This window comes from Muscardinus avellanarius (genome assembly GCF_963383645.1).
Source record: "Muscardinus avellanarius genome assembly, chromosome: 8".
Lineage (NCBI taxonomy): Eukaryota > Metazoa > Chordata > Mammalia > Rodentia > Gliridae > Muscardinus > Muscardinus avellanarius.
Window position 1 is genome coordinate 54933500 of NC_137794.1, and position 15032 is coordinate 54948531.

Here is a 15032-nt window from a genome sequence, read left to right on the forward strand (position 1 = left end):
TTCAAAAAGATTTGATGTTAAGGAAAAGGATGTAAAATGAGAGATCCTATATTAAAATTAGATGCAAGAGTATACAAAACAATGAAAACCTGTCCACCAGAATACAGCTCCCTAAAGGTATTCCTTTTAGGCACTGAATCACCTAGAATATTTTCAAAGCAGCTGCCTAGGTTACCTTTTCCTACTTCCTTAAGGCAAAGGAACAGGAATTCAGTCCTATTGACATGGGCCTCAGTATACAGAAGACAGAACTTTATGATCTTCCTCAAGAGGAGTAAAGAGGAACTTCTGAGTTGTCTATTATTACTATCAGAAGTTTGAAGTTTCCAAAATGAACCAGTAGAAGGGAGTGAAGAGGACCAGTGATAAAAAATGGTTTTATCCAGGAGAGCCCTCATTAGTGGTGATTAGGTACTGACAGATGATAGAAGCTAAGAACTTAACCTAAGCAGCCATATCTTAAACTAAAAGAGGAAAACAAATGTGTATATATTTAGTAATAAAGCTCTGCAGATATTCAGAGGATATTCTTGTGTGCATATATTTTTTACTATAAGTTTCTCTTATAATTATGATGGCATTCCTCCCTGCCCCTATTGTTGTATCAGTATTCTGATGTTTCTCTCATTATTTTCAATTTTGTGGTTTTAGGGGAGAATACGAGGAAACAAATGGTTAATTCCGTGGTCTATGTAGAATTACATAAAAACTTTAGAAGGATCATAAGCAATTGATACAAAAAAGGCAAACAGCATATCAGCTGGACACTGTAGAGTGATATAATTAAAGCAGTTACAAATATTCAATCATATTAACAAGTCCCTCTTAGAAAATGGTTAAAGTAATTATAGGCAGACTGTTGAAAAGGGAACCAGAGTAATTAAAGAGAGGTGATTTAGTACACATTGAAAAGAAAGGATTAATTAAAAAATATTCATGGTCTAGTGGGAATTCTTGGTTGAAAAGAAAACAACATACTAATTTCTGTGAAGTTCTCACATTTTAAAACAAATTCTCACTAGACCCTAAGTATGATTTTTTCTAAATATGAATTTTAAATCCATCTTTAGAGAACAAAGGGAACCTAGTGAAACACACTTTTGTAATGTATTATCTTGTGTTGAAGGTAGTTTTTGCTTTCTGATGTGATTTGGGAAAATTAATTTAGTATTCATTTGTAAAATGAGGATAATTAATATCATTGGACTATGACTGCAAATTAGTCAATACAAGCAAAGCAAATACAACCGAGCCTGGTATAGACTGCCCCCCATGACCCCCATTACTGCTGTTGTTATGATGACCTACGTATGGACCATTATTAAAAATTGAAGCTTCTGATAGGAGGTAGGAAGTTATGCTGTTCTCCAAAGAGTCTGGAGATTGAAGATTGAACCTATGGCCTTAAGCATGCTAGGCAAGTGCTCTGCCACTGAACTAATCCCCCGGCCCTTTTTGTTTATCTCTTTACTTCTGAGGCAGGGTTTTGCTAAGTTGTCTAGGCTGGTCTTGTACTTAAAATCTTCCTGACTCACCCTCCTGGGTAGCAAGGATTACAGGCCTGCACCACTATGATCAGCTCAACATTTGGAATTTAACACACACTGATTCCAATTTAAATTAGAGAGTATAGGTTTCTAGAGTTATCGATAATCAGAATACACTGATATATTTCTTTGTGCATGTGTGAGTATGTGTTCTTTCATGAACTAACATGATTATCATATAGTCTTTATGAGTATTGCTACTAAAATCCTTTAAATAAATCTTAAAATATACAAAAATGTTTTGCTCTATTAAAATGCAGGACACAGGCTTGATAACTTTAGCTGGCCACTACTGCTTCTGAAAGAAAATTTCTCAAATTAAACCAGCAATTAATAGCCAAATTAAACTCTGAATCACATAGCCTTCCAGTTCTCAGCTCACCGAGTGGGCTCCATGAACTGCAGTCTCTCTTTTTACACTCAACATCCACAAGCTCAGAGAGTAGGAAGTTTTTCACTCCACCACTGGTCCTGAGGATCGAACCTCAGGCCTCCTGAGGTTAGGCAAGCCACTGAGCTACATCACCAGCCCAGCCGAACCCGGAATGCTTTGGATGTAAAGTGGGAATAACTAAGATATCACTGTGTATTCTTATACTATTTGGCATAGTATTGTATTTAGATGTCTTCTATTCAAATAAAGATGATTTTAACTTAAAGACTTGTGACATTTCTTAGAAAGGATCAGAGATTTTAGAGCAGTAATAAAAGTCTTGGGATCTCCATTTGGTTTCAACATGGATCACCTCAACAGATCACCTTTAAGAGTTGCTGAATGTCTTTGAACACTGATTTCTTTCAAAGCACCAGATACTATCAGTTCTGCTTCTGTCATTATATTTGAAAAATTTTGGTAAGTCACTTTAATTTTTTTTTTTTTTGTGGTACTAGGGCTAGAACCTAGGGACATTTTACCTTTGTGCTATACCCCCAACCCTATTTTTTATTTTGAAACAGGGTCTCACTGAGTTGCAAAGGGCCTCATTAAGTACCTGAGGCTGTTCTCGAACTGCAATCCTGTCTCAGCCTCCCAAATGATGGGATTACAAGTATGCACCACCATGCCTGGCTGGTCACTTTAATTTTTGATACTTCTTATTTGTAATGTTCCTGAAAGTCTAACAGAAAGCCTTTCATACAGCTGGCACAGAAAGGATATCACATCATTTATAACATTTTACAAATACATTTTACAATTGCATGATCAAGAAGAGTATTTCAAGGCCGGGCATGGTGGCGCACACTTGTAATCCCAGCATTTGGGAGGTTGAGACCGGAGGAACATGGTTCATGGACAGCCTCAGCTACTAAGCGAGGTCCTTCACAACTCAGTGAGACCCTGTTTCAAAAGAATAAAAAGACTACAAAATAGGACTGGGAGTGTAGCTCACAGGTACAATGCCCCTGGGTTTCATCCCCATTAACGAAAAAAAAAAAAAAAAGAGGATTCCAAGAGTGAAGAACATGGGCAAGCAACCCCATAATTACAGAATTTACAAATTAAAATACTCTAAGCAGAATAAAATTTATGATGTTTAGTAATTTTTACTTTTATTTTTTTTAGAGGGATAGAAATGGAAATGCTAGTAATGGTAAAACAGCAAAAGAAACTATGACAGAAAACACCTCAAACTAAAAATGACAAAGGTGATCCTGGCACATATTTTAATAGAATCAGAGAAGCAAAGGAGCTGTACATTCTGACTTCAAGCACAGCTATGGTCTCCTTTTGTAAAAGACTGCCCAGAAAATGGGTAGTTAGTTAAGACTATACTTTTCATTATCTAAATGATGGCTCACATAAAGGTATGCCTCTAAAATAAATGGAATAAAAAACCTTTAGTATTAAGTTACTATGATAAAATAAATAAGTAAAAAAAAAACCTACTAAGAGTAAGAATACTAAGACCTATTTCCTTGAGTTCTCAACTTGCTGGTTTACTTTATAATCAATAATGCCCAACCTTATAAAGTGTTATTTGTACTCAGACACCAAGGGGAAGTGACTTCCCCAAGGCCTTATACTAAAATAGCAAAGGAGACTTCAAAGAGCTGATGATCCTGAGCCCCATTCATAGACAACATGATCATACTGGTGTGTCCCATGAGGGTGGCAGTATAATTTTCAGTCAGCTATGAGGGATGCAGCTTGGAAACGGTTGAGCCAGTTTTATAAGATCAAGGTACTTGAGACATGACCATAAAACAAGTACTTGGGAAGCTGAGACAGGGTGGGCGGTGGGGGCGGCGGGGGGGGTGTTGCAGGTTCGTGGCCAGTTTCAGTAATGTAGTGAGACCCCTTTACAAAATAAAAAGGAGCTGGAAGTGTAGCTTGGGTGCAGAATGTTCTTGATTTTAATTCTTGGTACAAAAAAGGGAAAGAAAACAAATGACTTTTTCTCCAAGTTTTTAATTGGCAATTCTAATAGTCTTTCCTCTTCCTGAATTGTTTATTTTTATCAAAATACTGCAAAGAAGTGGTAAAAATGAGAGGATTAAGGTAAAAAGCTATTTGTCAATTCCTTTCTAGGTGGCTTCTGAAAAGCCAAGTGATACATTTAAGAGGGTGAAAGTAAATACTTATAATTGATAGTAAAGGAAAACTGCACATGTGAATGCCTAACAAGAGGGGACTCAGGCATTTCAAATAAAGGAAAACGGTTCACCCACTAGAAATAATGCTTTAGACAATATTTAATGCTAGAAATTATTACATTAAGAGAGGCTATAAGAAAAGATGAAAAGAATTTTGTAGGAGAAGTGAGAGAGCAAGTGTGCATTTACATGTGTGTAAATGTACAAAGAAAAGTCTCCAAAGACAAAAGAGAATTGCATATGATTATACATTAATTAGTAAAATTGGTTTTGCTGGGGTAAAGGCTAGTAGTTCTAATCTACGCCATGAGTATTCTATGCTCTTTCTTTTGTTCTTATTCTTTAAGTTTTCTTATTATAAAAGTAATTAATCTCCTAACTAAAAAAAAAAAAAAACAACTAAATGCAATGTGGGATCCTGGGACAGAGAAAGGATAGTGAGATAAAATTCATACTAACAGAATAAATAGCATCAAAATGGCCATACTTCCAAAAGTGATATACAGATTCATCATAATACCCATTAAATTATCAAGATAATTTCTCCCAGACATAGAAAAATCAGTCTTTAAATTCATTTGGAACAACAAAAAACCCAGAATAGCCAAAGTAGTTCTCATAGTTCTTAGCAACAAAAACCATGCAGAAGGAATTACAATACCTGACTTTAAACTATACTTCAAAGCCACTGTAGTAAAAAATAGCATGGTACTGATACAAAAACAGATATACAGACCAGTGGAGCAGAACTGAAGACTCAGAAACAAATCTGCACACTTACAGTCAATTGATTTTTGACAAAGAAACCAAAAACATACACTGGAAAAAAATAGCCTGTTCAACAAATGGTGTTGGCAAAACTGGTTAACCATATGCAGAAAAATGGAAATAAATGCCAGTTTCTCACCCTGTACAAGAGTCAATTCAAGATGGATCAAAGACTTGGAAATCAAACCAGAGACCTTGAGGGCATAGGTCCAATACTGCAGCACATAGGCACAGATAAAAACTTTCTTGACAAGACCCCAAAGGAACAAGAAACTAAAAGGTGGATCAATACATGGAATTGCATTAAACCGAAGAGCTTCTGTACAGCAAAGGAAACTATCAAGAACCTCAGCCAAAAGCCAACAGAATGGGAGAAGATTTTTGCCACCTACTCCTCTTATAAAGGACCAATATCTAGAATGTACAGGGAACTCAAGAAACTCAGTACTAAGAAAACAAATAACCCAATCAAAAAATGGGCAAGGGAAAGAAAATTTTCAAATGGCCAATAAATGCATAAAAAAAAAAAAGCTCAGCATCATTAGCAATCAGGGAGATGCAAATCAAAACTACCCTGGAATTTCACCTAACTCTAACTAGAATGGCAATCATTCAAAACACAAACAACAACAAATGCTAGCGAGGATGTGGAGTAATAGAAACGACTACATTATTGGTGGGCTGAAAATTAGTGAAACCACTTTGGAAAAATGTAAAGGATCCTCAGAAGAATGGGAATGAACTTACCATATGATCCAGCAATACCCCCTCTGGGTGTCTACCCAATAGAATGGAAACCAAACTACCAAACTAATGCATGTGTATCTATGTTCATAGCTACACAATTCACAATTGCCAAACTATGGAACCAGCCAAGATGTCCATCAACAGATGGATTACAAAAGTATGGGATATGTACACAATGGAATTTTACTCACCCATAAAGAAAAACACAATTACATTATTTACAGGGAAATGGATGGAATTGGAGAACATTATGCTAAGTAAAATTAGTCACAAAAAATAAGAAATCAGATGCTCTCTCTAATACACGAAAGTTAGGGAGAAAATGGGCTTTAGGGGGAACTCTAGATAAAGGAGATACTATAGATAAGCAAATAAGGTGACCTAATTGAGGGGATGGGAGGGGAGAAGAAGAAAACTCTCTAATGTTCATGATGTACATTAACAAACATATCAAAGTCAATCACTAAGCTAAACATGAGGAGGGAGGGGGAGGGAATGAGGTGGGAATTGAGTAAGTGCTAATTGGGTGATGTGTGTATGTATGGCCTTCACCATCTTGTACTCCATTAAAAAGTATGCCTACAATGCACCAATAAAAAGGTTAAAAAAAAAAAAGGGAAAATAACAAACAAATATTCAGAATCTAACCAATTCTCATCAGCCTCACCCATACTAAACTGAGTTAAGAAGATAAAGAAAATTTAACCTAACCAATAGCAACCAAAGAGATTGAAACAGCAATAAAGAGCCTACCATTAAAGAATAGCCCAGGACCAGATGGTTTCCCAAGTGAATTTTATAAAACCTTTATAGAAGAGGTAATCCCGTTACTCCTCAGTCTATTTAGTGGAATAGAAACAAAAAACAACACCCAAAAAAGTGACTCTCCCAAATACATTCTATGAAGTCAACAGCACATTAATACCCAAACCAAATAAAGATAGCTCAAGGAAGGAAAACTATGGGCCTTTATCTTTCATAAACTTGCATGCAAAACTACTAAACAAAATACTAGCAACATGCATTCAAAACCATCTCAAGAAAATCACACATCATGACCAGGTAGGGTTCATCCCAGGGATGCAAGGCTGGTTCAACATACGAAAATCAATTCATGTTAGCCTCAGCCATACTAACCTGGGCCACCCACCAGCATTTTTGCCTTGTACTAGAATTTTCAAGGTTTGAAAACTTCATTGATATGGTTTCACATTCCACATTGCAATTCACCTTCAAGAAATGCCACTTGTCAAGTTTTCAGGTAGCATCAAAGAAGAATATTAACAATTACCTGAAAAGGCTATGAAGATGTTCTTCCCTTTTTAAATTACCTATTTCCGTTAGGCTAGATTTTCTTCCTATATGCACACTAAAACAATATACCATAATAGACATTTTGTGTTGTTTTCAAAGGAGATAATATCTATAATGAGCTTATTATTATCTCTTAGTGAAGTAATAAATATTTAAAAATTTTCAGTTCTAACTAATATGCAAAATACTGATAGGCATAACTAACATAGCCATGAGTGAACTAATGCTTCCTTTCTATTCAGAGTAAACTCCAAAATCTCTCTAACGGTTCACAAACCTTCCATACAGTTTGACCTCTCTAACCGTCTCTTTCCATCTTTTGTACAGTGGTCTCTTTGATTGTCTTTGAACTTCCTACACGAGTAACTTGTCATTTGCTTTTCTTAGTGTTTGGAACCCACTCTTCCTGAAGCCCTCACCCTTTCTTTACTTCTCTCTTAAATGCCATCTTATCAGTAAGTCAGTTCCTGAATATCATATAAAAATAGAACATTTATGAAGGTATCACTACCAATTTCATTTACATGTGTGGGGAGTGGGGAGGGATCCAGAGGGAATTATACCAAGAGCTGTGTGCATGTATGTTTATATTACACTGAACCTCATCTTGATATATTACAATGCACCAATAAAAGTACATATATAAAAACTGATATAGAACAATACCTCCCTCTTTCTCTATATTTCTTTCAATGTGCCTTATTACTTTTTAAAATACTAGTCATTACCTCTTGATACATACATATATATAAATATATGTATGTATATGCATAGATACATACATGTATATGCATGTATATATGTGGATATAAACATGTTTTGTTTTATTTTGTTTTTATGGTATTGGGGCCTCATGCATGCTAGACAAATGCTCTACCATTGAGATTTAATTTGTTTTTAATTTTTTTGAGACATAGTCTCCCTAGTTTGCCTAGGCTAGCCTCAAATTTGCCAACCTCCAGCCTTAGCCTCCAGAGTAGCTGGGATTATAGGCATGTGCAATATACCTGGTGTGATTTATATTTTTAATTGTTGTTCTTGAGTGAAAGTTCATCTTGAGTGAAAGTCTATATCAGCAAGGACTCTTCTGTCTTGTTCTTTACTATATGCTTAATGCATAGAAAAATACTTGCCACATATTTTGTCTTCAATAGATTTTGGTTGAATGGGTGACCAAAAATAGTGTCTTCCTATATTTATATAAGTGTTTCCTTCAGAAATGTTTGATTTGATTCACTAGGTATTTCTCAACAATGGTACAATAAAAAAGTTTTAAACACAAGTGCATTTTATCATAAACCAAGAAATGATGGGCAGAAATAACATCCATACCTGACATACTCTGAGAGCTTGGTCCAAGACTGTTTTGGTATCAGTGTCGTAGTCTGGGCAGGGCAGCATGGCTCGGCTGAGATGTGCCTGTAGCAGGAGGTGTGCTTTGGTGTGAGGGCTATCAAATGAATGTGGATTTAAGTCAACAGGAAGACATTTGGCCAGTTCACTGTTCATATGATCTTCATTGTGTCTTACTGGCAAATCTGTGTATTCTTCTGCATCCTGAAAAGTAAAACAACCCATATGTGTTAGATCAAAAGTATACTTAATGTACTTCTCAGTTTCCTCTACTTTTAAAACATGGCTTTAAAACAACTATAAATCACCATATCCCTTATAATTCTGCTTTTTTCAATACTATCATTAACATATAAGCAAAAGCTAGTAGTGTACATACAGTATCTGAAATTCATGAATGCTCTTTTGTATTTACTTAGTCACAAAAATAATAGAGGGCCTGGGAGGCATGACACATTACGATGACAGTGGGGCCACAGCAGTGAACTACAAACGTGGATCCCACCAGGGAAGATTGACAAATACATTCTAAAAAGTGTAGTGGATGTTATGATATGCTAAGGACAGAGTACTGAAGGGACATTTAGTTTAGGGAACCTACTTATTTTAGATAAGAAAAAGGTATTTAGAAATAGTGCTGTTAAGATCTGGAAAATGATCAAAGGAAGTAAGGCAAGACTAGAGAAAGGGGCAAGAATAGGATTTGTGAGAAAAGGGTGAGGAACAGAATCCTTAACTTAAAAATGTATTGTGAATCAATTAGATTATATCAAATTGTTTTGGAATAAGTGTTATGTTTAGATTTTTTCATCTTATAGGGTTCAGTGTGCATTCACTGACTGATACTGTAGAGGTTATATGAGCCCTACTAACCTAAAAGAAAATAAACTGTTCCAATAAAAATAGACTGACCTACTTTATGAGTGTTTCTTGCAAAAGAAATACTTAATTTTTCAAGGTACATAGTTATTTGAGATTCAGCCAACTGCTGTTGATATGAACATCCTACATCAATCATAACATTATTTTGTGTTAATGCTCAAGAATTGTCTGATAGCATTTGCTTGAGTAATAGGAGCAGGATATATCCTCCTCTGGCACCCCCCCATATACATGCAAAAGGGAACACAAAACATATAAATTGGTCACCTTTAAGATACCAAAGATAAGAGACCCTTGAGGTATAGAAAACAATCCAGGCAAGCCCTCATGTTGCCCCAGCTAACTGCAGGGAGAATTTTCCAGGATGTGGTACAGAGAGGGAGAATTCAATTAGAAATGGAGGACTACCTGAGCTGAGATGAAGCTGAGTAGCCCAAGATATGAGGGTGGCTAAAGTTTCCCTAATGGAGTGCTAGAGAAGGGACTGGGGAGAGGGAGGAAATGAGCACAGGTTTCCTAGAGAGATCTTCAGTGGGTCATCCTTGAGTCTTCAGTAGAGTACTGAATAGCGAGCGCATGCTTATAAAGAAATTACCCCAAGTTGGAGAGAGAGAATCATGCAAAACAACTACAGGGAAGTGTCCAGAGGTCTGTGTGAGGAATAAATAATGTCTATTCCTACCACAAAGACCAGAGATAGTCATAATTCATTGGGCACAGAATAGAGAAGATCTTGCCTAAGGACTGGGGGAAAAGTTAGCTCTACAGTAATTACTACCCTGAACCAGCATAATAAATGATAAAAGTGAGACTTAAAAGGATCAAATGCTTCTAAGTAAATTAACTGTATTCCAAAACAAAGCCTAGGATGACTTATGGAAATATAAATAAATACAGCACTCAAGAAAGCAAAATTCTCAAAGTATGGCATTCAACTAATGGTTACCAGCAATGTAAAAAACCAGGGAAACTGTACCTGTAGTGTAGAGAATAATCAATCCATAGAAACTGACCTATAACTGACTTAGAATTTTGAGATAAGAACATTAAAATACTTACCACAACTCTGATCTATATGTTAAAAAAGAGACAACGACTCAACTCAAATTTCTTGAGGTAAAAACATTTAAGAAAATGCACTAGATTTTATTAATGGAATAATACACACTGAAGAAGAAAAGATTATCAAACTTAAAGATATCAGTAGACACTATGAGAAATGAACATTAAGAAAAAATAATTCAAAAAGAATGACCACATTATCAGTGAACTGTAAGACAGGTCCAAGTGGCCGATGGCAGACTGTGAGAGGAAAGGCACAACAACATTTGAAGGGATGGGTGGAGAATTTCAAATTTCATGTAAACTATGAAACTATTGATTCAAGAAGGTCAATGAATCCCAAGCAAAGAAAGATGAAGAAAACTACACCAATCATAATTAATCACAATTGAATTGCTCAAAACCTCTGGGTAAAAAGAAAGTATGAAATGCAGGCAGAAAAAAACCTATATTATGGACAAAAGAACAAAGAAGTCCACAGATATCTCACCTAGAAACAGTTGTATGAGGCAAGAGTGGAGAAACATCTTTACTGTATGGAAAGAAATGTATGTCAGGGTAGAATACTATATACACTGAGAAGAAACCCTTCAACAATGAAGCCATGTATAGTGGCCTGTGACTGTAGTTCTATTTCCACATTTTCTGCATTTTTGCATTGCTGGTAATCATTAATTGGATGCCATATATTGTTAACTTCACATTCTTGAGCACTGTATGTTTGTAGTCTCATAAGTCATTCTGAGCTTTTTTTTTTTTTTTTCAAAATGTAGTTAAATTTATTGGCCCAAGAATTTAGGGCCAGCCTGGGCAACACAGAGGGACTCTGTTTCTTAAGAAAGGAAGCACTGCCAGGCGTGGTGGTGCACGCTTGTAATCCCTGCGCTTGGGAGACTGAGACAGGAGGATTGCACAGGTTCGAAGCCAGCCTCAGCTACTGAGTGAGGCTCTCGGGAACATAGTGAGACCCTGTTTCCAAATAAAGTATAAAAAATAGGGCTGGGAGTATAGCCCAGAGGTAGAAAAAGCCCCTGGGTTCCACCCCCAGTATCACCGAAAAAAAAAAAAAAAAAAGGAAGCACTTTCAGATGCACAAAAGCTGAAATAATTTAGCAGACGTGTATTATGAAAAAAATGTTAAAAGATATTGCTCAGGCAGAAGACAAAAGATAACAAAAGAACATATGGATCTACACAAAGGAATGGAAACTGTAACTGCATAAATAAATACATAAAATTTATTTTACATTACTGAGTAACAACTGTTTAAACAAAAGTAATAAGAAATGCATTGTGGAGTCTGAACACATGTGAAAGTAAAATATATGACAATGACAACCCTATGTAGGGGAAGAATGGAGGGATAATATGGTAAGGTCCTTTATGATATAAGAAGTAGTATATCATTTGAAGATAGACTGTGATCAGTTAAAAAGTATCCTAAAATCCCAAAGCAACCACTAAAACAGCAAAACAAAGACACAGCCAATAACAAATAATCTAAAAAGGGCAAACACACACACACACACACACACACACACACACACACACACACACACACACACTCCAAACCCCAAAATACCCCAGAACAAAGAAAGAACAAAAAGGAACAAGGAATAAAAAAGGTATATAAATGAGGTTTTCATAACATAATAAAATTAAAAACCAATAAAAAGAGTCTTTGGAAAACAAATAGCAAGATTTTATACTTAAACATAAAATATCCACAATCACATTAAATTTAAATGTTTTTTTAATCCCAAGGGAAGTCGGAGATTGTCTGTATAATAAAGCATGACTCAGTATATACTGCTTATATGAAACACACAATATATATAAACAGACAAATATGTTAAAAGTAAAAGAGAAAAAGATAAACTAACACTAGTAAAAGAAAGGGGAAGGGCCACATCAATTTCCAACATAGATTTCAGAGCAAAAATATTATCAAGGGTAAAGATGAGAGCCAGGCATGGTGGCAAATGCTTGTAATTCTGGCATTCGGGAGGTGGAGACCAAAGGATCATAGTTCATGGACAGACTCTAGAGCTACTTAGCAAGGCCCTTCCAATTCAGTAAGACCCTGTTTCCAAAAAAAGACTAAAATATAGGGCTGGGGGTATAGCTCAGAGGTAGAATGCCCCTGGATTTCATCCCCAGTACTGCAAAAAAAAAAAAAAAAAGATAAATATTGTCATTTTATAAGGTAGTCAGTCAGAAGGATATAATACTCTGAAATGTGTTAAAATCAGATGTCATCAAGGGATAAGAAAACCTTAGACTAAAGAGTTCCTCTTTCCACACATCCTCGCCAGCAACTGTAGTTATTTGATTTCTTTATGCCTGCCACTCTGATTGGGGTTAGATGGACTCTTAGAGTAGTTTTGATTTGCATCTCCCTGATGGCTAATGATGTAGAACATCTTTTCATGCATCTATTGGCCATTTGTATCTCTTCCTTTATGAAGTGTCTATTCAGTCCAGTTGCCCAGTTCTTAGTTGAGTTATGTGTTTTGCTAGTGTAGAGTCTTTTGAGTTCTTTGTATATTCTGGATATTAGCCCTCTATCAGAGTGGTGGCTAGTAAAGATCTTCTCACATTCTGTAGGCCTCCTCTAGAGGTTCTTGGTGGTATCCTTTGATGAGAAGAAACTTTTTAGTTTGATGCCATCCCACTTGTTAATTCTTGCTTTAATTTCCTGTGCTTTGGAGGTCTCTTTTACACTGTTGGTGGGAGTGCAAAGTAGTTCAGCCGCTATGGAGATCAGTGTGGAGATTCCTTAGAAAACTGGGAATAGATCCACCATATGGTCCAGCTCTACCACCCTTGGGTATTTTTCCAAAGGAGTTGAAATCAGAGAACTACAGTAACATATGCATACCTATGTTCACAGCAGCACAATTTGTAATAGCCAAAATATGGAACCAATCTAGGTCTCCATCAACAGATGAATGAATTGCAAAATTATGGGAAATACACACAATGGAATTCTATTCAGCTATAAAGAAGAACAAAATTATGACATTCGCAAGACTCTGGAAAGATCTGGAGAGCATTATGGTAAGTGAGATCAGCCAAGTACAGAAAGAGAAGGGACATATGTTTTCTCTAATATGCCCAAACTAGGGAGCATTGGGGAATACCAGAGTGACTCCAGATAATGGAAGGGAAATGTCAGCAAAGCTAGAATGGAAGGATAGGAGAGGAAGAAGGCTGAGGTTGATTAATGGAGGAGCTACATTCAAATATGTGTAAAAGTATGATTATAGTATGAATATGAAGGACATTCACTGTTGTGGGGGAGGGGAATGGGGGGCGGAGAAAAAAGGCACAAGGCACCGTCTAAATGTATACCATTTCCAATATGTTCCACATATAAATAAAATAAAAAAAACCAATAAAAGAAAACCTTAGACTAATATTGTCCATAAACATGCAAAAAAATCAAAATAAAATTTTAGTAAATACAGCAATACTATACGAAAAATAACACACTATATTATATCCAGAAAATGGAGTTCTACTCAGAAACAAAAATAATTTACCACTAATGCTTTCTACAATATGGACCAGTCTCAAAATAATTATGCTGAATGAAAGAAGCCACAATATACAAAAAAGTTATATACTTTACTCTTGGATTTCATTTTTATAAATCTCTAGAAAACACAAACGAATCTATAATGTCAGGAAGCAGACTAGTAGTTGCCTAGGAGTAGTTAGAGTGGGAAGGATGGGTGCTAAAATTCCATCAGGGGCCGGGCGTGGTGGCGCACGCTAGTAATCCCCGCGCTTGGGAGGCAGAGACAGGAGGATCGCGCAGGTTCGAAGCCAGCCATGTGCGCTGGCTTAGAAGACCCTGTTTCCAAATAAAAAAATGTAAAAATAGGTCTTGGAGTGTAGCCTGGAGATAGAAGGGCTTCTAGGAACCCCAGTACCACCAAAATAAATAAATAAATAAATAAATAAATAAATAAATAAATAAATAAATTCCAACGGGGGCTGGGTGGATGCCTGCAATCTTGGTATGTGGGAAGCTAAGAGAGGATATTCACAGGTGTGAGACACTGTTGCAAAAAAAAAAATTGGGATTAGATATGTAGCTCAGAGATAGAAAGACTGAGTTCAATCCCCAGTACAAAGAAAGGAAAAAAAATAGAATTATACAGGAGATTAAGACAACTTTTAACTTGTACTTCTGAATTCTTATCTATGAAATAAAACGGAACGATGGGACCTGTAGAAATCCATTATTTGGAATTTGGTAATATGAAACAATTAGAGTATTATATATATGAATAGTATCTATATATAACACGATATTTGTGTTTGAGAATTTTGGAAGCCTGTCCATTACATGCTAGTTATAAAAATATTAAAGAAGAGTTCAATGACAGTTATGTTCTTACAAAAAATTCAGATTATATTAATAAGAGAATTCCTATTTCAAAACTTTGAGTGAAATAAATTAATTCAAGTAAGTATGTGCTGAATACTTAGCATATGCCATGGCAGCCTCTTGGGGCACACAAGTTCACTGGTGGGATCTGTGGACATTATTCAATCAGCCACACACATATAAATGCAAATTTGATATAGGGGCAAGTGGCATAAAGAGAAGATATGTAGAAATATGAAAAAGGTTAGCAAAGAAACTTGACCAAGCTAGAAAGGTTGAGAAGCTTTCTGAAGAAAAACACAGTTTAGCAAGTAGACACAGAATGTGCAGAAAAGGACAAGATGAAGGCAGAAGTTTGTTCTAGG

General features: G+C 36.0%; 1 protein-coding gene across 1 annotated transcript in view; it reads right to left on the bottom strand.

Moving 5' to 3' along the window:
• The window catches only part of ASCC3 (activating signal cointegrator 1 complex subunit 3), a gene marked incomplete at its 3' end in the record, with an annotated part of 321972 nt that overhangs the window by 22611 nt on the left and 284329 nt on the right, over window positions 1-15032 (bottom strand). The window contains exon 36 of the mRNA XM_080700024.1: window positions 8304-8528. Within this exon, the coding sequence (XP_080556150.1) occupies window positions 8304-8528 (225 nt within the window). The remainder of the gene's footprint in view (window positions 1-8303; window positions 8529-15032) is intronic.